The 24,912-nt window shown below is 42.1% G+C and overlaps 1 protein-coding gene across 1 annotated transcript in view; it reads right to left on the minus strand.

Moving 5' to 3' along the window:
* The window catches only part of PROS1 (protein S), a gene marked incomplete at both ends in the record, with an annotated part of 31,534 nt that extends 15,963 nt beyond the window's left edge, over positions 1-15,571 (minus strand). Inside the window, 7 exons of the mRNA XM_082013987.1 lie at positions 3,365-3,490; positions 5,412-5,534; positions 5,686-5,808; positions 9,633-9,719; positions 10,053-10,077; positions 11,128-11,285; positions 15,493-15,571. Of these exons, the coding sequence (XP_081870113.1) occupies positions 3,365-3,490; positions 5,412-5,534; positions 5,686-5,808; positions 9,633-9,719; positions 10,053-10,077; positions 11,128-11,285; positions 15,493-15,571 (721 nt within the window). The remainder of the gene's footprint in view (positions 1-3,364; positions 3,491-5,411; positions 5,535-5,685; positions 5,809-9,632; positions 9,720-10,052; positions 10,078-11,127; positions 11,286-15,492) is intronic.
* Positions 15,572-24,912: the final 9,341 nt, after the last annotated feature.

A 24,912-nucleotide genomic window follows, 5' to 3' on the forward strand; every position in this document is an offset into this window, starting at 1 on the left:
TGTTCCCACGCCCTTCCCAGAGGAGCATGACCCTGTGTAGACACTTCAGGAGGCGTTGTTCTCTGTGAAAGAACATGTACCCCTTCTAGTAGTTAAACATGTAGCAGTATAAAACTACAAGCACTAGTAGCACTAGAGTAAATCTTGAGTGCTGAATTCTCTGAAAGCAGCAGTTAATTTTGAGCATGCTCCTCAAGCCCAGGGCCTGCAGACAGAGACTTAGGAACTTATTACAAAAGCTTATCACACAGTTTGACGGATGAATTTCTATCATTAAATCAGTTACTCAGAGACTTGCACCAGTCTTGCGGGGGTGTAAATCTCCATTACCCAAAATGAACCTACGGCTTAAGGGTAAGGTCTCTCTCCAGAGTGTACTATAGCAGCAGAGGGACAGGCAAGCTTCTTAGATAGATAGGTATGAATCCTCCTTCCTCAGCAGATGTTCTGGAATCCCTGATGAGTCCAAATAGCAGGATCTCCCTGTGTGGAGCTAATTGTCCTGCTACAGAAATGCTGACATGCACAGGCTGGAGGGAACCAAGCTTTCTGGAGGTTGTTCTAATCATTTATGCTATAATTATTTTGCTTTTTTTCTTCCACGTTGTAGCCAGCATCTTTGCATGTCTGAGCTCTTTCAAAGGCTTCCCACAGATCTGTCCAAATGTCAGTCCCACATCATAAAACTGTCAGCAGAAGATACTTGCACAAACCCATGAATCTGAGCAGCATCCTGGGTTCATACAGCTGCTTTTAATGGAAGGCTAAAATAGCTTGCTTTGCCTAAGTTGCTAAGATATGATAACATCAGTCACAAAAAAGGCGCTTACCAGGTCCTAGAAGGGAGCTACTCTGTGTAACGCTGGGGAAATGTGGTGATTTCCGCAGAGCATGGATATAGGTAGGTAGAGTTTTGTGCATGTTACACAATGCATGTGGGAAAGGGAAACCCTGATTCCTTGTCTAAAATTTTCAGACTATCTATCTGCTAGAGAGGGACTAATAACAGAAATACAGACATACTCTGTGCTGTTTGGTTAACTGGTTCAGTCACTTTTTTTAAGAGAAGTTCCCCCTTCAGAGAAGGAAGAAGAATATGGGGAAAGACATGCCAAAACTTAGGTAATTCCATAAAATATGGGTTCAGCTTGGTTTGTCTCCTTGATACTGCCTGCAAGACAGACCCCCTCTAGCACAATAAGCATACTTACTCATTCCTGCTACCCCTTTTTTTGGCAAGGTGTTTGAAATTGCAAAGGTGGTGAGAAGAAGGTAATCAAATTCTGTGTCTAAAATTGTATGTCTTCTATGAAACAAAGACTGGACTGTATCTTCCACTGATAGTGTCTCCCAAAATGTAGGAATGAAGAACTGTAGCAACATTATCCTAGGAATGCATGAGGAAAAAAACCCAAACCCTCTTCTAAAACATTACATTCTAATTGTATCTGTCATCATAACGATAGTTGTGCATAAATGTATGTAAACCTGGTTTTTCTAATAAGCATAATTGAATTTAGCCACCTACATGCAATATGACAACAAAAAGCTAATGTCATTTAGTATTTCTGTAAGGCGACATTCCTGTCAGTCTGCACAATCCTGTCCTTAGACAGGATTTGGTGACTCATTTAATGTGGTTACAACAAGGTCTGAAAGCTTAGCAGTATAATCCTCCTTCTAGGAGGTAAGACTTTGCTCGTTTTAATGTCCTCATCTTGCAATATTTTGGAATCCATGTTTCAGAAGAAAAAATTCAATTTGATGCCACCCACGTATCTGCAGAAAGTACTAAGAGGAGCAAGAATTAGATTAATTACTGTGAAGTTTTTCTCTTTTCAGTGCACATAGGGACACAAAATTGTCAGTAACATTTTATTCCCATAGTAACTGGACAAAGAGCAGACATCTGAATATGTAATCATTACCACTGTGCAAAGCCTTGTCACAAGAAAGCTGCTCGAAAAGCCATGGAGCAAAAGATTCATAGACAGCAAGAAGCTACTTTTGTGTCCTTTTGAGTAATAACATAAAGGCATCATTTAAAATAAAAATCAGTCACTGATGCATTTTTCTTAAACTGGCAATGCAGAAAATTTCCCTTTCAGAGTAAAACTCTAAAAGCTTATATATCTCTTCCACAACTCAAATTTAATTTCTGATGTGTGTACTAAACAGAAACTTCAACAGGTAGAGAGAAACAAAATATGTTATAGGACAATTATGCAAATATTTTCAATACTTGAAAAAGTTATTTTATGATAATCTGTGTATGAATGGCTTCTTGCTGCTTTACTGCTAGCTATCAGTACTTTTCAACTTTGCTATAATTGTTACAGAACTTTGCCTTGAAGTTCTTTCTTCCAGATCTTCATTTCAGAAAAGAATACTCCTGAGGAAAGATTCTTTTGGTGCAGCACCTTTTTTCATAGCTCCTTTTCTGGATACTTAGGAAAGTTTTTATTTTAAATGTGGGGTCTTTATGCAAAAACTTTTATACAAACGTCATGCTGTCAGTTCCAGCCTAGAATGGAGATCAGTTCGCTCTACTGCTGTTGTTTTCTAGCACAACTAGTCACCCTGAGGAAGGTTTAGACACTTGAATGTTATTTTAAATGGAATTCAATGACCCCAGTGAAAAGCTCTTTTCAGTGTCTGAGAGCTAGGGACATATAATGGACAGAGACTGAGCCCCTGGCCATGGGGGCTAAATAAGCACCTAAACAGCCTATCATATGGATAAAGACAAACTTTCTAGGGTTTTGAGACAACCTAGCAATTAAGCACAGTTTTACCTTCTGAAAATTGTCTCTTTATAAATCTTTTTAACTGTCTTGCCCAGTTTGGAATTGCCAAATAAGTACTTTTAATTGTTTTTGCTATAACTTGTCATGAGTCAGGGTTACATATTAAACAGACTGACATCAAGTATACCACCCTTATAACTGTAATGATGTTTAAAAATAAGGTGCAAGACACTCTAGTAATGTCCGGATCGTCAACACATTGCTCCAAGTTATCTGAAAGAAACATGCCAGCTGGTTAGAGAGCTTGGATAGAAAGTCCTCTCTACAGTGGGACAGGAGAGCTCCCATGAACGGAGGAAGTTACCTGGCACACAGCAGGACACAGCAGTATACTGTAAAACACTCCAACAGCTGGGAGTAAGTCACTGTATACACTACATGTAATATAGCCTGACTGAACCTCTGAAAGAGCTTGAGTTATATTGCAATAAACAATATGAAGATTAATAAATACACCACTAGATGAGATGCTGGAGTTTGGTATAGCAATGGATTAAAAAAAAAAAAAAAGGAAGATAAAAGAAAAAGAAAAAACGGGGCAGGGGGGAAAGACCTACCTTCACAGTTCTTGGAAACTGAATTGTATGTATAGCCTTCTGCACATTCACATTTATATTTCCCCAGGGTGTTTTTACAGATGGCTGTCCCACAGATGTTTGGATGCAACACACATTCATTTATATCTAGAAATACAAACAAATTATTAAAAACAAGTCGCGCTCTCACATACCTTTTTTCCATATCCCTATCCAGAACTGTGCCAACCGAGTGAGGCTGGAAAATTGTCTCTTTCCTGCTAGGTTTACCATGTTTTCATAGCAGTCTATTGCTAGAGCCATAAAGATTTCCAGAGATCTCTAAAAAGGCATTTCTGCATGCCCTCAGTGAAAAATGAATTCTCTGCCTGTCTACTTTTCTCATTCTCTCATGTGTTCTGTGGATAACAGGAAAAGGGATGCATGTCCAGGCAGGCAGAGAATCTGCAGATTTCCTATAAGCTAAAGCAGACTGCATAATAAAATCCTATCTTACAAAAAGACATCCAGAAAGATAAGAGATGATCCTATCAGAGATACTTACATGCTAAGATCAATTCATGTCACAATCATCTTTTAATTGGCTATGCTGACAGGCATTCAAGTCTGCCGCTGTCTCTCCATCCCTCAAACCATTTTAGTGCCTATATCTTCTGTGTTGTTTCCAATTTTTCAATGCCATTTTCAAAATGCAGATGTGACAACTAGATGCAGCATATAGTATCATTCTTACTAAATGTCTTGTTGACAGAAAAATACCAGATCCTTGGTAATACTTCAATTCCCATTTGTATGTGCAGGGATCATTCTGGTTTTCTCTGTGGTTTTGTAGTAGCTGTGGAAATGGTGCTGCACAGGGAGATTCTGCCACTGGGTTGCTAGGACTCCCAAAACAGTTTTTAAGTCAAAGCTGTCCTGAATTTGGCATACTTTTCTACAGTTACCATGTGTACTCCAAATTCCTAGGTGTATAACCTTGTAGTTGCTGTAATGAAAACACTTAAATCCAGTTTATCAAATGACCAAACTAGTACTCTAGGTACTAAGATACATTAGTGTATTTTCATCTTTGAATAATTTTTTAACAGACTTTTCCAGTATCTTTCCAAGAATTACAGAGATTCTAACCAACTTATCTTATTGTCCTTTTTAACAAAACAGCAATCTTCTGTTCTTCTGAAATTTCCCTGGAAATTATTAATTCACAAACAAACAAACAAACAAAGAAAAACTAAAGGAAGTGACAGCAGGAGATCACCTGCAAGTCTGGCCTCTTACAGTATTTAACATTATCCAAAACAATTGGCATAGTTCAGCAATATAATATATGACATTAAAATGCAATGGGTTGTATTTTTTCCTAATTATGCAATAAGAATTGGTAATTATGATTATACATAGTCTTTATCCGGTGTGGAATGAAGCACATAGGTCATGGCCAATAATAACAGACACAAGCATGTACAGAAAAAAATTATGCTGAGTGACTAAAAACCAAAATCTTTCCCTCCATTAAGAGCACTTTCAGATTCATTAATAGTTTCTTCTCCAATGAACTTCAAACTCCCAAAAGAGCAGCATCACTAATTAAGAGCGATTCAGCCTAAACCAGTGTTTACCAGACAGGATTTCCATGGTAACAACGTTAGCTGGTCACACCACTCTAGATTCTTTCAGCACGCTTAAAGGGTACGTGAAACTGGTTAGTGACCAAAACAAGCTTTACACAGTAAAGTAGCAAGGAATCAGAATCTAATATATAGTCTTACTCTTTTTTTTCTGTCTCTTTTTTTTCTTTTCCTTTCTATTTTTTTTTTTTCCTGAATTGGTTTCAATCCACCCCAGTTCCTTGATTTGGTTCACTATACAGTTGCACAAATGCTTGCAGTGGTGTAAGGCTGCAGGTGGAATGAGTAGCCAGTTTGAAGCAGGACTGCATCTTTCAGAGGCAACGCAACCTTCTGCAGACTTGGAGCGTTTATGGAACTATTGGACTAAAATTTTCCTCTCCAGTCAATAGGTAACATACTGTCATGTAATGATGTCCTCCTTAAGACTTGCTTCCTACCTCCGCAATCCCGTTTATTTGAATGCATGAAGTAGCCATCTTCACATAAACAACGGTAGCTTCCAGGTAAATTAGAACAGCATTGGCTACAACCCCCATTTAAGTCTTCACATTCATTTATATCTAGAGGGGGGGAAAAAAAAAAATATGCTGAGGGGAAGGCACTTATTGACCAACACTGTGGGTATATGTAAAGATCTGATACTATTCAATAAAAACAGACTTATAATTGTGTTCCTGAGAACTAACATCGTAAAGATATTAAAGAATATACCTTCTTCACATTTCTCTCCTTGCCATCCTGGTTTACAGACACATGTATATTTGGCTTGTCCATCTATGCAATCCTTATATCCATCTTTATGGCATGGCAGAGGGCTACACTGGTTTGAAATATCTGTGGGATGGAAACATTGGAAATACTTGTTATTTGGGCTTATTTTTCCTCAAGTATCAGTTTAGTCTTTCTTCTTCTCTTCCCACAGGTACCTTTCACGAAATACTAATGGGCTTGATGCGTAACATCAATTACCCTACAACCATCTTGCTGCTAATTCTGTCAGCGACAATTTGCAAGTGACTGAGAAAAAACAAAGCCACCAGTACTTTTTCTCTGTCAGAAAGAAAAAAACAAGAAAACAAATGACTCACTAAACCACGTTAATTCCTGCAAGATGTGACCAAACACAGACTTGATACTATTTTCGTTACATTTTAAGGATGTATTTCACTTTTTAAAGAACAGTGCTCTGCCCCATCACATTACCACAAATTTCCCTAGAAATACCAAAGTTTCAAGAATACCAAGAATTCAAGATTACAGAGATCAGTTTCTCCATTCAAGCAGGGTCACGTTTACACAGAAACTAAGACCTCAGCTTGCCTTGGCTGTCCAGGTCCTGTAGATAGACGGGATACATCGGTGACTAATACTGTCACCTTTTACAAATACTAACTTCAATGACAAACAAATTTGGACTGTACAGCACGATTGAATACTCTATATGCTGTCAAGACCTCAGAAAGCAAGGCTCAAAATACATAGACTGGGGCAGAGAACACAGAATTCACTGTCTTTTTTGCTCTAACCATAATACATAAAAGTACTTTTTAACTTTTCCCACCATTTTCATAATTTTACATCAGCATACCACATAAGGCATCATTCTATTTGTGTCTTCTGAATATGCTGATAGCTTTATGGGTTATTTTTCCGCAGGCCTCCAAACATTACAAATATATTTTTTCTACTTTACAGTTATGTTCTTGTAAAGCTCTGGAACGTCACTCTGAGGCATGCTTTTAAAAAAAAGTAGTGTCCTAAAAGAACAGGTAGCAGAATGAAAAGAAGAAAGGATTTTGTGATGTTCAGATTCAAAAAAGTGTAATGAAAGGCAACATTGCTGAAGACCAAAACTTGCTAAGATTCTGTACCTAAGGCCTCACTGGATTTCTTTAATGTTTCTTACTTCACTCAAAAGAACTAAACAACTAAGCCCCATAGAAAGTTTAGCTTTCTATGACTAAGAAAGCTTAAAAAAACTGTGTTAGTATATTTGTCAATTAAATCTACTTCTAATTAAATTCTACTGCAAGTAAATCCAAAAGCCCAGAGGCCAGCCAAGCTCCAAAACTATACAGCACCTCTAGAACAGGTGCTGCATACCATGTAATACTCATACTGCAGACCAAAGGACTCCGGTTGCAGATGAAGACTGATAGAAGAAATTGCACAGAAGAAATAAAAGGAATGGGGCTTATGTATGGATTCTTCACAACAATTTCCAAATGTAAGTTCTAAAACTCCCTACATCTTTTTCTCTTTTTTTGATTATTTACTGCTTTTGTAGGTGCAGAAGCAAGTGTGGTATAAGCTTGGTATGAGCAAAGTATTCATAAGTGATAGATGCGGAGTCACCCTCAGAGTGTGCAAATGGGGAACAAACTTGACTGTAAATGTTTCTGAGCAAAGGCGGTGATGGCTTGTGAGAGTCTGAACCGAGAGAAGATGGATTGGGTTGGCAGTGTGAAACACGAGTAGATGGAATTAGGTGAATTAAGGATATAAAGGGCAAGAAAATTGAGGAAATGAATGAATGAAAAAAGGAGAACTGGTGATATACGCTAGAGGAAGAAGACAAAACAGGATGGATAGGACTGTGTTGAATGATTAAGATGCCACTGCAGGAACAGTCATGTAGCATCAGTTCGTTCTAAAAGCGGGCCTGGTGTTCCTCTTTTCCCAATTCAGGGTGCCTTCTGACCTACTACCCAGCAATGCTTTTTGATAAACATTTGTGACAACAACTAAATCTTGGAAGATATACTCAGCCTGCAATAGAAAGGGTAGGTGGCAAGAAATATATTGTAGTACCTGTATTGCCTGCTACTCAGAGGCTCTGGTATCCATGAAATGTGTCATGGTGAGCTGGATAGATGTAAATGCAGTGATTTTTTTTAAGTGCTTATTTTCAAAAGGAATTAAGTATGCAGATTCATAGGATACAGATGTTTGGAGACTTAAAGATGCAGTTCAGATACCTGCTTGGATTAGAAAAGTATGGAAAAGGGTCTTCAATTCCTACGAAAATTTTCCTTTTCCTTTGTAGATGGGGATTAAAAAGTCAATATATTCAGAATTTTTTGTAATTGTTTATCCAGAAGTGTGTGTCCTTAAATGCGGGTTCATTTGTGTTCTGAAATAAGTCATTTGGACAAATATGAAAACAGTTAAATTATTATTCAATTGTTTGCATTGGTATTTTTATTCCTTGATTTTTTCCCAGCTTGAGATTCAAACTAGTTACTGTATTACTATAAACTAATTCTTATAGTTATTTAATTACTTCTCATTAGGAAAATTGGATTTTTCATTTTGACAATATCAAAACAATTTGGATCAATAAGTTCAGAAAGACAAAACTTTTAAAATAAAAAAAAAATCTGATATCAGCATCACAAAATCTTTGTCTCAATGAAAACACATTTTTTTAAAATGTTATATAGTTTTAATGGGAATTTTAAATTCCACTTTCTCAGCAGTAGCTCCTTTCCAAAAATGTGCATAAATTTCATTGAACATGTAAGCCTTAGAAACACTTGAAAATTTTATGTGTAGTCTTTTTACTTCTCCTTTATCCTGGTGACTGACCAATAGGAACAGTTTATTTAATTTTATTTTATAATGTGAACCCAAATGAAGAAATACAATGACTATCAAGCAAACTAGTTGTTTTCACTGGGTAACACAGAAACACTGCACATTCACACAACTTTGCTAAATCCTTTCCTCCCAGGACCTCTAATGAAAGTGAGAAAGAGTGATATGAATGGGAGTACATTTTAGTTTGTGACAGTGGTCACGCTGGCCATGTGATCTGGAAAATATTTCATCCATGATCATATGCAGTGTAATTATTAAGGATCTTTTTGCCTTCCATTGCTTTCAGTGACAAAAACAGTGTCAGATGGGCAAGGATAAAACTGAAAGCTTCTTTGATGTAACCAGGCTGTAAAAGTTTAAGAGGTTTAGAGAGATGTTTCAACTGTGACAAGCAAGGAATATGGCACAGATTGCTTCCTGTGAATTTACTAGAAAAAAAAATCCATGCTGCACTTACGAATGTATAGGTGTAAAAAATAATATATTTGAGCAACATCAAAAGTTTCATGCTTTGTGACCTTCTTGTGTCTGGAGTCAATGACTATGTCTTCCAGCTAATATTTGAATTTTTCAGCTGGTAATGTTACCCACTTCATGAAGGGCTACAGTGTAACTTTGGGTCAAAGAGTGGCACAAAGAATTAACCAGATGGGTCTTTTCCCTTAACTGACAGAACAGGACTTGCTAGATGCAAAGGGGCAGGCATAACTATTAAAGACATGACAGAGTACAGAGGACATACTAGGGAACATCAGTGGGTTGGTGCAGAACGCAATTCTATGGTTTTGGAAGAATTCTGCCTTCGATTTTGCTGTTAATTATGTTTCTTTTCCAGCGTGCTTTGTAAAGTTAAAAACAGTCACTTATACCACTTGCTCTGAAAATGCTCTGTCTCACCTCATATTTTTTGTCAACTTCTGTTCCAGATTATTGAGTTTGCCTGAGTTAAATGGAGATTTGCCTCTTTTTTTCCACCTATGTGAACCGCTTTCGAGCCACGTACGTGTGTGTGCTTAGATTTGAGTGCATTAGGTAAAGTATCTAACAGCAGCACTTACCATTGACACAAGCCCTCAGGTCAGATGGAGAATCTGGAGTAACTGCCGTAACCCTGAAAATCCCTGCTCGATGGGAGGCAAGGCAGCCTGCAAATGCAAACCCGCACAATCTGCTTATGATACACACACTCATTTAGACTGAAATTACAACAGCTTATGCATGGCATCTTCAAAGAGTCTGTTCTCACAGCTTGAATCAGAAAACTTGTCTGGGCATATTAAGAACAGCTGATCACAGACCAGCCTTCTGAGTGCCTCTGCTAGGATCTAAGCTCACAGAACTGCCTAGGAGCTACTATGAATTATAATCAGCATGGAAATCATTCAAGCACTACGGGCAGAATGACTAAACTAGTATTATCCAAGTAAGACGACCAGTGAACGATAATACTGAAGTTGTCCAGGTTTTTTTGTACTTACTTAAATATTTGGGATAAAAATACTCCTGCAGAAAGAAAAGAAAAATAAAGAGTAAGAAAAATTTAAGATAGATAAAATTACAGCAAAACATATCACTGAATACATTCTAAAATACATTGGTATCATAACTACAAAAAGAAGCAAAAGAGAAAAAGTCACTTTGACTCATAGAATATAGACCAAGTTTTCTATAATACTACTGTTTAGGCTAAGACAGCAGATTATTTAATAAACACAAGACTCAGTGGAGAGATTAAAATACTGCACTTTCAAAGTGAAGGCAATGAAAATTAATTGGATGTCAAAATGACTTTGATAATTGTCCCTTTAAATGGGAGGATCTTGACCAATGTTGTTTTGGATGCGGAGCAGCCTCCTTTATTTCCCTTTTTCATGCTAAAATAAACAAAAAACCCTGGAATAGGTTGCACACCTCACATTCAATTCATTCCAAAAAAAGTGGAAAGCGTTACTAAAACAGAAATTGTTAAAAACAACTCATTAGTGATTACTGAAACTATTTAATCTTAACAATCGGTACATCCAAGTACATGCAACATTATCAAAGAGAGAACATGAAATTCACATAGTTTGCAAAACAAGAATTCATTTTAACAACATATGTTTTGTAATAACCCTTTCATAGTACAAAGCTGAATAAAATATACCTAATACTAATGAATGTGCAGAGGGAATGAACTGAGGAACAGAGCTCTCCCCACTAGGAAAAAAGCTTGCAGTGATATGTCTAATCCCTTCATTAAAAGGACTGCACTGCCATGCATCCTCTGTGTAAAATTTTAATTGATGCCAACAGTTTCCCCACATGGAATTCTTGCAGACAACTGTGGTCTAGAACTGGTGATCCGTACTGGAAATTAAAATAATATCTACTCAACTATTCTCTTTGCTTACACAGTCTTCATTATTAATGGTGCAGGTTCTATACACAAAAGAATTTCAAACCAGTTTTTGGTCTTCACGGTGGGGTTTTTTTAGCTTTGCAGTGTGTACTTCTACCTTTCCCTCTGCAAAGAACTACCATGTATCTCATAGAGATTAATCAGATACTTACAGTTTCAGGATTATTTTCAAAGATTTCCCTGGCTTCTTCCTTATTGCATAATTCTTCAATGCACTCTCTTTCTAAATTTCCCTTCTTACTTTCTTCCATAAAAGAATTTGCTCGGCGTTTCCTCACCAGGAACTGAGAGGCATACTGCTGGGATAAAACTTTGTAGAAACAAAGGAGCTCTGTTATTTATTTATTTTTAAGAGCTGAAGAATACTGTAAGCACTGAACAAATATAAGAATCTACACAACAATATGAATTACATGCTTAGTCAGGAGTTGTTGTTTGCAATCATTTTGGAAAATGTAGGCAAGAAGCCCTAGGATTCTGTTTTCTGTATGTGGGCTAGCTGTTCCTGACCAAAGAATGTGCTGAGTCACCAAAAAAAAGTTTGGACAATGCTATGCTTGAAGCTTAATTTAAATGTTATATTCAAGACAAGATTTTTTTTAAGCTTATGGATATGCTACAAGTGAGATATGTGACCAATAAATTGAAAAAGGCTGTAAAGCCTATTTATATTACTTGTTTCGGTGATCTAGAAGTAAATATTCTCATCCTATTTAACTTACGTGAGATCAAAAATGTGTCTTATAACATCGGGCTACCTGTTACATGTCATTAACATAAATGTTATTTTATTTTTCAGAACTGTAAAGAACAAGACAAAGTAAAAGGTGAGAATGATATACTGGAAAATATCAAGGCAGACAACCTACAAATACATTCACATTTTACCAAGATAAAATACAATTGTAGCTAACTTTTATTTTTCAGATCCATCATGTTATGTGTCATTACTTAATTTTCATGTATCTTGTTACTGTCACTTTATTGACTTTTACAGAAATGGTGAACAAGTGAGTCGAGAAATGATATTAAAAATGAAAGATGTCTGTTTGCTTCGATGTTCTTTGTAGAGCACACAACACTACAGGAAGAGCAACTAAATTAGACTGTCTCAGTAGTTTAATTTTTGGACATACCTTGTGATCAAGAAAAAAATGAATAAGCACAATTGGAAAAAGTCCAGCTCGCAAGGTTAAAGAGCAGAGCTGACATATGTTAACTAGAGAGCACCACACTTCTACACCTGCCCTTGTTTTATCAGCCTTTGCACAACTTGACCTCTCAGACTAGCACAACTAGTGAGGGTCATGACACCTGCAGTGCAAACCAGATACGGTGTACATATATATTCATCACTAGTCTACAAAGAAGACCCATTCAAGCGTAGTCCATTCAGTACTGATTATGAGCACATAATACCTCAAACCCAGAATGCCTTTATGAGACATGCCAGCAGCCAAGTGTCAGAGAACAGCCTCTCAATGTTTGTGCCCTAACAGGAAAGAAAATAAAACTTAAAAGGCTTATTAGAAAGAGCAGCTAATGAGGCCTAGAACTTGAAGCAAGAATAGCTTTCAGGTGACAGATGTAACTAAAACCATACCATCCTAAACACATTACTAAAGGTCTCTATCAAGTGACAAGGAACACAAACTGAAGGACTGCAACATTGGATAATGACTGAAGAAACCCTTCTGTTACAGCATCCTAAACGTATTTGATGTGGGATAAGCTTGTCACTTCAAATTGATCTACTTGCTTTCATCCTGGCAAGACTAATCTTTCTGGTAAGAGTTTCTGAGCATAAGGTGGACCATACTGCAGCATACCTCTGAAGTTTTGAAGCACACTTTTATCTCAGACAGCAACCAGCAAGTTGCTTAGAAATGCAAGGAGGAGAAGTCCACTTCTGCCCTTCCCCACTACTAAGTATATGAGCAGGCAACAGCCTGGTATTCATTTCTTCATATATGTAAATGTTGATCTACATGGTGGTCTTACTGGAGAATGGAAAGAACTCTGTAAGGTGAAGACTGATCCTCAAGAAAACAGCTCAGAGAAAGAAAAGACTTATCTTTCTTTCTGGGCCCCCACTTCCAGAAATTCCTGGCACAAAAGAAATGATTCAAGCTTGCTTTCCTCTACTACTGTTTCCCACTGTCACAAATGTTAAGTTATATGATAAGTACATCTTAAGGGCTGTTAACAATGTATTTCAAGAGCTGGATTTGGATTCTCTGGTTGTTACATATCCCTTATACAGAAGGTAGGAGGAGCAATGAATTGGAACTGCTGCAATAGTGGATCTCCTTGATCTTTTCTCTTAATCCACAAGTCCACCACTAACACATCGTCTGCTGGGAGACTGGCAAAAAGCGTGGCAAGACGACAGGACAAGAAGGACCTCATGAGAGCTCTTCTGAGCCCTAACCACACTGGAAAGTATACCCAGAAAAATATTTTGATAGTTTTTATCACCAACTGTTGCTAGCAGTGTCTTTTTAATTAATTTGGGTAAATAGCTGTATTTGTAATTACATAAAAGCAGACCAGTAAGAAGGATGCAGAAAGTCCATCTGTACTGAAGCAAAAAGAGTGACAACAAAGTAGTAATAACTGTGCACTGCACTGCTGGTTTTGTTTATGCTGGAGATTTCTACCAGCGCAAGCACGCTGACATAGCTTTGGAGCAGAGGCTGTATGGTGTAGATGAGGCCTAATTCATAGCTGACTTGAAACCATCTTGTTTTGACCTTTAGCTACATCATTCTCATTTTGACACAATTTTTCACTGAATAAAACATGAGAAAATGCCAAGTGCGTGCAATGCTCTTGAGAACTTACACCAGATATAACTGCCTACCTCATGCTTTCAGTACAGTGGGGTAATGGAAACAAGTCTTTTCCCCTACATCACAGCAGTTCAGCCTTCTCCTCAGCTGATTTCCTATGACTTTTGAGTTTAAATAAAACATATAACTCAATGCCAATTCTGTATTTTTATTGCAAATATTTCAATTCCCATGCACAGAATTAGTAGTGTATTTATTCAACAGGTTTTTCCTTATAAAGATTATGATAGGACCTTTAGTAAAAAAAAAAATGAAATCCTGACTGCTGCTGCTGCCAGTTTGGTTACAGGAAACTCCAGTCCACTTATGATCCTGCCAAACCAATAATTAACCCTTAATGATCTCGGTGTGTTTCATCTGATTATCACTAAAGGCTTATGGAATTCAATAGCCTTACGATTTCAGTAGGTGTTGTACAGACACTGTGTAGTGATTACTTATCAAGCACTTGTTTAGAAGTAATGCTATGGAAAAAGAAAAAAGAAAAACATGTCCCTCACTGGATGTTGGGTCAAACGCAGCTGCACCAAGACTACCAGAGAGGCAACTTGCCTTTATTATTATGGAATGGTACAAGCTGCATTATTAAGATCTTTCTGTTTTCTCTTTTTTTTAACCCCCATTCCAGAAATCCCTGGCGTTGTTCAGAGGCAGGGACAGGAAACCTGAGTACATGGACCACAGAAATTTCGCATGAGTAGGACAACTTCTAATTTCCCACTGTTCATAAAAGAGAAAACTGACAAGGTATGCAGTGGGGAAGACAAATGTGATGAAAACAGGAGATAAGAACATTACGAAATATTTATTAGAAGATTTATTTTGAGGAACTGTTCAGAAAAAAGTTATAAAATGAACTTTCATCTTCCCTTCACAGTCAGAATCCCTGGCATTCAAACAGAAGACTGAATAGTAAACATTAGTTTTTTCTTCTACCGGTTTAATCATTAGTAAAACAGGTCAGAAACTGGCTTACTTTGAGCTGCAATTCTGCTTGTTCCAGGTACACATTGTCTTCTTTTAGTACTATGCTCCAGGACTGTAGTGTCGAAGACCTAAGCTTGGATTTTTGTATTTATTTGTGAGAGCAAGTAGTTCTTACCTAGGCTGATAGGCAAGAGTCAGGGCTGCTTGCCTGGACTCCACAATAATGCCACTCTCCTGAGGGCATGGTCTATCGAGTATTTTTCCTTCTAAGCGAATCTAGCACGCTTTCCCCCGAGCTGCAGAAATGCATTTTCGGCCGCAAACGGCTTCCGAGCCGCGACGAGCCCCAAGTTACAGCTCAGCTGCCTCGACAGTAACAGCTGCCTTCGAGAAAGCGGCCACAACCGACGGGATCAAGGCGCTTCACCAAGGCGGTGGCTCAGGGGCACCCATCCGGGGAGGGAGGACGCGGTGCACCGGACCGGTGGGGAGGACCCATTCCACGCCGCCCTTCGCCTCGGTGCTGCGGCGGCCGCCTGCGGCACTCCCGTCCCCACTCCCACGGGGAACGGCGCCGACCCCCCGGTCGGCAGCTCGCCGCGGGGCCCCTCGGCCCGGCCGCCGGCGCTGAGGGACGGGCAGCTGTGAGCGCAAGGGGCGCTAACGGACACCCCCGCGCGCCCCGGCCCTGCTAGCTCCCGTGTCCCGTCCCGTCCCCCCCCGCCCCGCCTCACTCACAGGTCGCGGCCTCCGCGAGGGCGATGGCCACCGCCAGGCCCGCCAGCAGCGGGAGGCACCGCCTGCCCCGCGGTCTCATCGCTACCCAGGGGCGGCCGGGACGGGACGCGGCACCGTAACTGCGCGGCAACTCCTCTGCGCGGCGGCCGGGGCGGCGGGGCCGGACGAGCCTCTGGGGGCGGGAGGGAGGGGCAGCGGGGCGGGGGGGGAGGCTGGGCCGTGTCTGGGCAGCGTTGCCCTGCGGCAGCGCCAGCCGGGCGCCGGAGACAGCGCCGCGGGAGGTTCGCGCCTGACCCACGGCCGGGCCGCGGCGAGGGGCGGCTCCGGGGGCGGCGGCCGCGACAGCCGGACACGCGGGGGTCCGCGGGCATCCTCCCCGGGAGCGGCTTCCGACGCGCCGCGCCGCGCCGCGCACAACGAGCGGGAGAGCGCAAGCTGAGAAGGGCCTCGCACCAGCTGGAGAAGGACAAAGCAGACCCGGCGCCGCCCGCACGGCGGCGGGCATTAGTGTAGGGTCGCGCTGCCCCTAGGCGCGCGCGCCGGTGTTTACTTTCGAGCGGGGAGACCAGGGGGAGCGTTCTGGTCTCTCCCCCTTACAGCTGATTGGCTGAGACTCCACGGGCACCGAGGGAGCCGCCTACTCCTATTGGTTAGCTGTGGGCCTGCCCTCTGAAGCCCCTCCGCCCGAGAGTCGGCGTTGCCTGCTTTCGCGGTCCGCTGCTGCCGACAAGTTTGTCCCTCCGTGTGTCCCGTTAGGGGTAACCAGGGGTTACCGGCCTGGTTACGCGTCTCCACTGCCTCGGAGATCTCGGTTTCGACCAATAGGTGGCTTCTTGTGAGCGGGGCGCCGGGCACGTGACCCCGGAGCGGCCGCCTCGGGCCCGGCGCGGCGGAACCGAGCGGAGCGCCGCGGCCGCCGCTTCCCCCTCCCCGCGTTCGGCCGCGGCCCTCTGTCGCCCAGGGCAACGCCGGCCGCCGCCGTGGTGGGAACGGGCTGCATGGCGCAGAGCCGTTAGCGGCCTCATCGCCTCGCGCCTCCGCTGGGCGACCGGTAAGTGCCGGCAGGGCCAGGGGGTGGGGCGCGCAGGCAGCGGCGGCGGCTTGCGGCAGGAGGGGCTGCCGGCCGCCACGGTTACCGGTGCGAGGCGACTGGTTGTACGGCTCGTCCCGGCCCCACTGGGGCCTGTTTTTTCCAGAAGTGCCGTGTGCGGCGGGCTGCCGGCGGTGCCGCACGAGAGGGGCGAGAGCTGGAGGCCGGGCGCTCCCGCGGTACGGCGGAGTGCCTTTTTCAGGTGCTTGCGCCTGCGGGTAGGGCCCGGGGGAAGTCTGCTGTCGGCGGGGCCGGGGCCTCTGGCGGGTGGGGTCGAGTCGAGTTTCTTCCAGCTCCGCTCCAGTCTCGCCATATAAACTACATCGGTCTGTGTCCGCAATGGCAGCCTCGGGCTGTGGATGTTTGGCTGCCAATTTGTAAGTCTTTAGGCAACAAGAGAGTAGATTTTCTCTGAGATGTTGATTTTATAAAACAAAAAAAACCCACTCCCATAGTGGAAGAGACAAGCAGCGAAAACATGCCTGAACGAAAGTCACCGGATTTTAGGGCTGCCTCTTTTTGGAAACACAAGGGTAGGAACGTGGTGGGAAAGAGCAGAAAATCACTTGAACGGCTAGCGTTGTAGTAACTGTTCTTTACAGAAGAACTGATGGTCCTAGAGCTATTTCTTAGAAATGCTTGTATACTTCAGTCTTTCAAGACGTTACAGTTCTTGCTTGCGCTTCATGTTAACTACACTGCGCTTTTGGCAGAGAGGCTGGTGTTCAGATTTTTGCTGAATATGCCTTCTTCACTGCTCAATCACTCGGTTTGCCGTTCAAAATACAGTGTGATACAACTAAAATACTGTGTTCTTATAATTAAAATTCAAACAAGTTCGGCAAGGAACGTCACAGTAAGAAGTTAAATAATTAAACTTTATGAGGAGGATCAGCTTTAAATGGTTTGTTTAATTATTTTTTAAAGAAAGTGAGAGCTTGATATGCCTGAAAAAAATTCCCTACCATAAAAGCCTCTACCAAAGGCAGAACATTTAGTGTAAATTCTGACAGTGAAATGTGTAAAAAGGTGCTTGTTTTGTGCTTTGGTACAGAAATAGATAAACTTACTCATTGGGTAAGTTTGGATGTTGGACTTGCTGGTAGCCAGTACTTTGAATCATGTAACACACAGGCTGCTAACTAGCTCTTGATCTAAATCTAGAGTGTAAAGAGTTGATGCGGTTATCTGTCATGTTTTTCTTAGTCTCTGTAGTACACTTTTTCCGTTCTCTTGCCTAAAAGTGGGATCTTTGATGTTCTTAGTCCTTTACGCTTGTGCTGGTCCGGTAGCTAAATGGTATACTATCTTTACTACACAATTTTACATATTTCTAAGCTTGCGAGCAATTTGGTTTTGCTTCACCTCAACAAGCATAAAGAGTTCAAGCTGACAGATATAACGTCTGGAACAACTTCTGAATGATGTTAATGTAACATATAAAATACATGCAGTATGTTCCAAACATATTTCAGAGACCAATTTTTGTTTCTTTTGCTGGTTCAATAAGTGCAGTCTGTCGATTTGCCTTCCTACTATAATTGTCTCAGCAGTGTTGAATGCCCTTTCTTCCTATAGTGGCATGTTTTGGAAATTTTTTTCTCTTATTTGTCACCTCCCACCCATACCCTTTGGGGTTTTGTATTTAAACAAATTCCTCTGCTATGACATAGTTGTCCTCGGCTCTTTACTCTTTAACAAGTTTTCTTCATCTCCTGAAGCCTTTTTGAATGCTATGTGTCTTATCTATGCTTTAGAGCAATTTTGTGACAGTTCGCAAAGCTAGGCAATCTGTATAATATGGGATGGGAGCATTCTGTGATGATGCTCAGGCATTGAAAATGTTATACTTTTGTCAGTGCATTGTTCATTGAGCTGTTACATCTTGCTTTTCAGCAGAAGTAGCTGAAAATTTGTGTAGCCATGTTCTCAAAGTTAGCTTTGTTGCTACTTGCTTGTGGTTTGAGGCACCATATGTCACTGCATGTGAGGTTTTTTGAGGTATTTGGGTTCTTCAGAGCCTGATTTTAATACTTGTAATAGTTGTAATGATCTTGCTCTCCTTTTTAGGAGCTTACCTGTTCTTCACACACTAAGCTGTCTTGTGGAGAAGCTATTCTCAGGTACTCTCGTATAATGGAATATAAATATTTAAAGAGTGTCTGTTGTCTCTCCTGTTGAAGAAATCTGACCTGTTTCTGACATTGAATGATGGCAGATCCACACAAAGGCATTCTTGAATACAGCAGCTTCATAAGATCAGTTGTTCTCTGTTCCTACCTGTATAAATTATCTAAACCATCATAGTTTATTAGGGGACAAAATTTGCTAGGGATAGGTCCTCAATTTTTTTTTCCCACTTTCATTGGTCTAGATTGGAAAGATGACAAATTTGGAAAGTTACCATATTTAGTTACTCAGTTTTCTACATCATTTGGAATTATCTTAGTTTGAGGTTAATGTCGTGGTTTAACCCCAGCCAGCCACTAAGCACCACGCAGTTGCTTGCTCACTCCCCTACGGGTGGATGGGAGAGAGAATCGGAAGAGTAAAAGTGAGGAAGCTCATGGTCTGAGGTAAAGACAATTTAATAGGTAAAGCAAAAGCCGCACACGCAAGCAGAGCAAAACAAGGAATTCATTCACTGCTTCCCATCGGCAGGCAGGTGCTCAGCCATCTACAGGAAAGCAGGGCTCTACCATGTGCAATGGCCCCTCGGGAAGATAGGTGCCATAACTCTGAATGTCCCTCCACACCTTCCTCCTTCTTCGTCCCAGCTTTATATACTGAGCATGATGTCATATGGTATGGAATATTCCTTTGGCCAGCCTGAGTCAGCTGTGCTGGCCGTGTCCCTTCCCAGCTTCCTGTGCACCCTCAACCTTCTTGCTGGCAGGCCAGCATGAGAAGCTGGACAGTCCTTGACTGCTTAGCAACAACTGAAAACATCAGCATGTTATCAACATTTTCTCATCCGAAATCCAAAACATAGTCTTATACTAGCTTATGTGAAGAAAATTAACTCTGTCCTGGCTGAAACCAGGACAGTTAGTTATTGTTTAAAATATGAAAGGAATTTCTTTGTTGTTTGGCGTTTTTTTGTTTTTTAAGAAAAAGGAATTTTGAGAAACAAGCTTTAGGAAACTTGCTGTGGTAATTCAAAGTGTCATTACTCTCAGCTAACCTGCTCATGGAGGCAAGTTAGCACTGGGGAATATCTGTCTGCATCTCAGCTGCTCTGTTATGAATCCAGTTGGTTTTTTTTAGCTTAAGCTGCTGATCAAAATGGGAGCTAAGATGATATAAGCCTATGAGCTGAGGTGATAGTGCACATTCCTTCTGCAAGGGTTGTGATAATGTCTGGAGGAAAGATCGATATGTCATTAATCACCATCCCCTGTCCAATGACATGTGCACAGATTTTATTCCCCTATTCCATAGCCCTCCCACTCCCATGCCCCTTCCTCAAATAAGAACAGTTGATGACTTGGGCCCCAGCTCTGGAAGTGGTCTCTCAGGGCAGGGAAGTGGCATGTTGGATAGCTGGGTGCCAAGACCCTCTTGGCTCGTGCTTGTGCTCGTTTGGTTCAAGTAGTTCCTGCTGTACTGTTCCTGTAACAAACAACTCAAATCATGGCTTCTTTTCCCCCAAGTTTAAATCTCCTTGAGATACACGCTGGATTTCCCCATCCTTCCACATTACCCACCAAGTGCACTTGGGTCCTTGAGCAAAGATAATCCTATGAATGGCTTTGCCTTTTCCCAAGGAGGAGCAACCCACACTGCCTTTCCCAGCCCCTAACAAGCACTGGACTTTAATATGCAGTAAAATAAGCAAGCTCAGTGACCAGCACAGGGGCCTGCCAATTAACAGCTATAACATGCTCAGATCAAAGCTGTCATTGTCTTGAGCCCCACATTGGGCACCAAGAAGGACTGTGGTGTGTTGACCCTGGCCAACAGCTAAAGATGCACCCAGTGACTTGCTGCATGGGGAGAAGATAGAAGGAAGGTGAGAAGACTTATGGATAGAGATAAAGGCAGTATAAGGGGGAAAGGAGAAACTGCGTGCTCAAGCAGAGCAAAAAGAGGAATTCGATCACTACTACCCATTAGAAGGCAGATGTTCAGCCACTTTCTGGGAAGCAGGGCCTCAGCACGTTTAACAGCTGCGTGGGAAGGCAAATGCAATAACCATGAACACTCTCTCTTCATTCTCTTTTCCCTGACCTATTTTTTGCTGAGCACAGCATCATATGGCATGGAATATCCCTCTGGTCAATTGGGTACATCCCAATGTAAGGATGTCCTGGCTGCATCCCCTTCCAGCCTCTTGCCCACCCCAGCCTCCTGGCTAGGGGAGAAGGGAGTAAGGCAGAATGAGAAAGAGAGAAAGCCTCGATGCTATGCAAGCACTGTCTAGCAATAGCCAAAATATTCGTGTGTTATCAGCAGTGTTTTAGCCAAAAATGCAAAGCACAGCACCATACAGGCTGCTGTGAAGAAACCAGCAGCGAAACTCGGTACATCATCCTACCAGGGAGGTTGTGGATTTGAACTTGTGAAGTAAAATTGCCCAAGAGCTTGCTGGTGAAAAGCCTTTACGTGAACAACTACTGTTGTTTGCAGTAGGATTATTGTAGCTGAATAACTAAAGGAGTTTTAAAGCTTTTGCATCTTTGTGGACTTGACTGCATGGTTTGTGTAAGTTTTTCTGTTTCAATAGCTAAGTGTGCATACAAAGAAATAAACATACACGTAATCACAGTTATTCTCCATTGTTTGTTCCACAGAGCAACATCAGAAACATCTCTGTTTCTTTCTCCTGCTTGAAGAGTAGAAAGTGGGATTGTAAAATTATGGAAGTTCTTGATACTTCTATTTAATTTAGTGACAATTACCAGATAATAAGTTGCCAGTTGCTCAAAGTACTCACTAGAGAACCCAGTTTCTGTGGAGTATTAAGGCACAGACTCTGGCGGGCATTCAAGCCAAAGATGTTTATTGCTACAGGCACTTGCTTTTTATACAGTTACAGCTCTCTCATGAGCCACAAAATGTGTCCTGATTGGTTACCACACGCAGTCCATGCGCTTCTCACACAGTCAGGATTCGCTGCCTGCAGGTGTCCACGCGCTCCTTTGCTTCCTCTTAGTTGTTTACCACAGCTCCTTCTCCTCAAGGTTGAGCCCTGCAGGTGTCCAGCTGTTTACCAGCTTCTCAATGCCACAGCTCCTTCTCCTCAAGGTTGAGCGCTTGGGGGTGATCCCAACATCTCCCCTTTTTTGTTTGTCTATAAACAAAACCTGATGGATCATTCACTGAAGCATGGTGCGCAGACATGAAAGCAAACAAGGAACAATTAACAAAATACAACAAAAAATGGCCAATGCTAATAATGCCGTTTTACACAAAGATTTTAACCATCCTGTTATGCCCCAGCCATTCAATAACTTGTCAACCCAAGAGGTGGTGTCAGATGCCACGGCATGTCATACCTTGGCATGCTGCCAAATATCATTAACGTCTGTGAGTATTTTTCCAGCATTATCCACATAAGCACAACAGGTCTCGTTTATCGGAGTACAGACTCCACCTGCTTGAGCAGTGAGGATGTCTAATGTTTTACAGTTTTGCCATACTGTAGTTCTGAGAGATTGAATCTCTTGCTGCAAGCCTAAAAATTGCATCTACAGTGTGATTAGCAATAATTTCCCTTTCTGCTGACAGACTAACTATCGCCTTTTCTAACTGTACTATTCCTAATGATGGAAAAAGCGCCCGCTCAAAGCCATGAAAACCAGTATTATATCTTACCAAAGGATTTGCACTTCGCTTAGCTCTAAAGGTTCTCCGTGTGCCCCTAATGATACTGCTAATTTCAGTATGACTAATCAGCTGCAAATTAGGAGCCAGGAGGCTCATGGTGCATTCCCCGTCCAGTTTCTGGGCAGCTGTTTCCTGGCCAGTTGATCTCCACACAGCTACCATAACCCCTCTGGTAAGTTACAGGTGGTATTTATTGCAAGACTGCTATTGATGGTGCTCCTTCCCCAAAAATAGTCTGCCCATTGCTGTGCATTACGTCCCTGTGAATAATTCAAAGCGCTGTTGCTGTTCTGAGATACCTTCAGCACAATGGCTGTCCAGTTTCCCTTGGTCTGATTTAACTTTCCCAGGTTCATACCATTTTCAGCCGTATAATTAACATACACTACTGTTATATTGACTAACGTCAGAGCATAGTGTTAATCTTGATATGGTACAAAGTGGTGTTTGCACTGATAACTTGTATTAAACAGCTCATAGGGATTCTTCTCCATCCAATTGCTCAGAGGAATGCCCAACAACAGGCCCTGTATCTGATCTACAGTTCCACAGATCCAGCAGTTGGTAGCGTTAGTATAATTAACCGCACTCTGCAGCAGTGACACAAATGCGTTTGCTGTAAAGACAGCACGAACACTGCCTACAGCTATCAGCCCAAGCAGCACCCTTACCATGAACTTACTGCCTCCCTCCATCATTGTTGCCTGATATATTCTATATTACAACAAAAATATCAAATATACCCAAAATTCTCTATCCCCTCAACTCTGTTACACCGTATACACAGTGGGGAGAGTGTCTGGTTCAGGTATACTCTTTGATTTCCTGTAAAAGAAATTATATATTTATGACAATAATTACAATGACATAGAACAAACCCACAACTCCGTTTTACAAATAGGGCATATTGAAGTTCCTGCTCTTGAACGTCCAGGGAGTGCCGCTGAGACGGTCAAGGAGCTGTCATTTCCCATACAGAAGAGCGAAAGAGTCAGCTGGCGATACTTCGGGCTCCACGTCCGTGGGGCATGTAACAGGATCTTCTGATCTTACCGCCAGCTGTACCAGCCTACCCGGTACCCACTTTGCTCCGTCCCCTGTTGAGACACAAGCATACCCTCGACCCCAGGTTATTAGCCTGAAAGGACCGTCCCATTTTCCTGTTAACAAGGATTTTACCCAAACTTCCGCGCGACTATCTGCCCCAATACCATTCAGTCCTGTCAGGGATGAAAAATGCTTTAATAATACTGGCTGTTGGGTGGCATCGTCAATGGTCAAATGATCAAGAACATATACTGCCTTCTGCAGTCGGGCCTGCGGGGATTCCCCAAGCATTCCCCCTTTTTGTTTTTCTAACATGCTTTTCAAGGTTTGATGGGCACATTCAACTATGCCTTGGCCTTGCGGGGAATGTGGAATACCTGTGATATGGAGTAGGCCCCAGTCCTGGAAAAACTTTTGAGTCACAGCACTGATATAGCCAGGGCCATTATCAGTCTTCACTTGTCGCGGAATTCCAAGGGCAGCAAAAGCACCTCGGAAGTGTCGGATGACATCGCGGGCTCTTTCCCCAGCCTCGGGTGTAGCCCAGAGGGCTCCAGAATAGGTGTCTACTGAGACATGTACATACTTCTGCTTTCCAAAAGAAGGAACATGCGTAACGTCGGTTTGCCAAAGTTGAAGCGCCTTCAAACCACGAGGATTCACTGCAATTGAGTGACCCAGGCCTATTCCTCCCGCTGCACCTTGCTGCGGACAGTTTCTTTTAAAATGACCTGGTTTGCCACATCTAAAGCATGCTTTGTCTTTGATTTGTACTGCAGCGGCAAATGCTGAGGCCAGAGCCTCAGTTTGATAGGTAATGGATCCGACCTTATTACGCGCTTCTATCATCTCAATAAGGTTTGGATTCCTTAAAGTCTGCAAAATTCGCTTACAGTCTACATTTGCATTCTCAACCGCCAACTGCATGATCAATGCCTCTTTGGCCTCCATATTGTCAACCTGCTTATTAATCGCCTCCTGCAGCCGGTCGATAAAAAACATATATGGTTCATTCGGTGCTTGCTTAACAGTAGTAAAGGACTTCAGTGCTTTACCTATGTCGGGAACTTTCGACAAAGCTTGATGAGCCAGATCGGCAGACTGTCTAAGAATCTCGGGCGCCAGTCGTGCCTGCAGTTGTGGCGAATCGATTGGCGCCTCTCCTGTAAGTTGAGGAATGCCTGCCCCCCTTAAAGGATCCCTTTCACCTCGCCCCAGATTATCTACTGCCGCCCTGTCACACAGGTCTCGCCACTGGGACGTAAAAAGTACTCTCTGTGTAGGGGTGAGTATAAGTTCCATCAGCTGCTTGATGTCAAAGAGAGTTAACAGCTGCCCTCTCAGCACAGTGTTTAACAGTCCTTGCGCAAAAGGCGAAGTCAGCCTGTGCTGCATGACTGTCTTTCGTACCTCCTTGACCATCTCCCACCGCATCGGCTCCCAGGTATTTGGTC

This window comes from Phaethon aethereus (assembly GCF_964289735.1).
Source record: "Phaethon aethereus genome assembly, chromosome: 1".
Taxonomy (NCBI): domain Eukaryota; kingdom Metazoa; phylum Chordata; class Aves; order Phaethontiformes; family Phaethontidae; genus Phaethon; species Phaethon aethereus.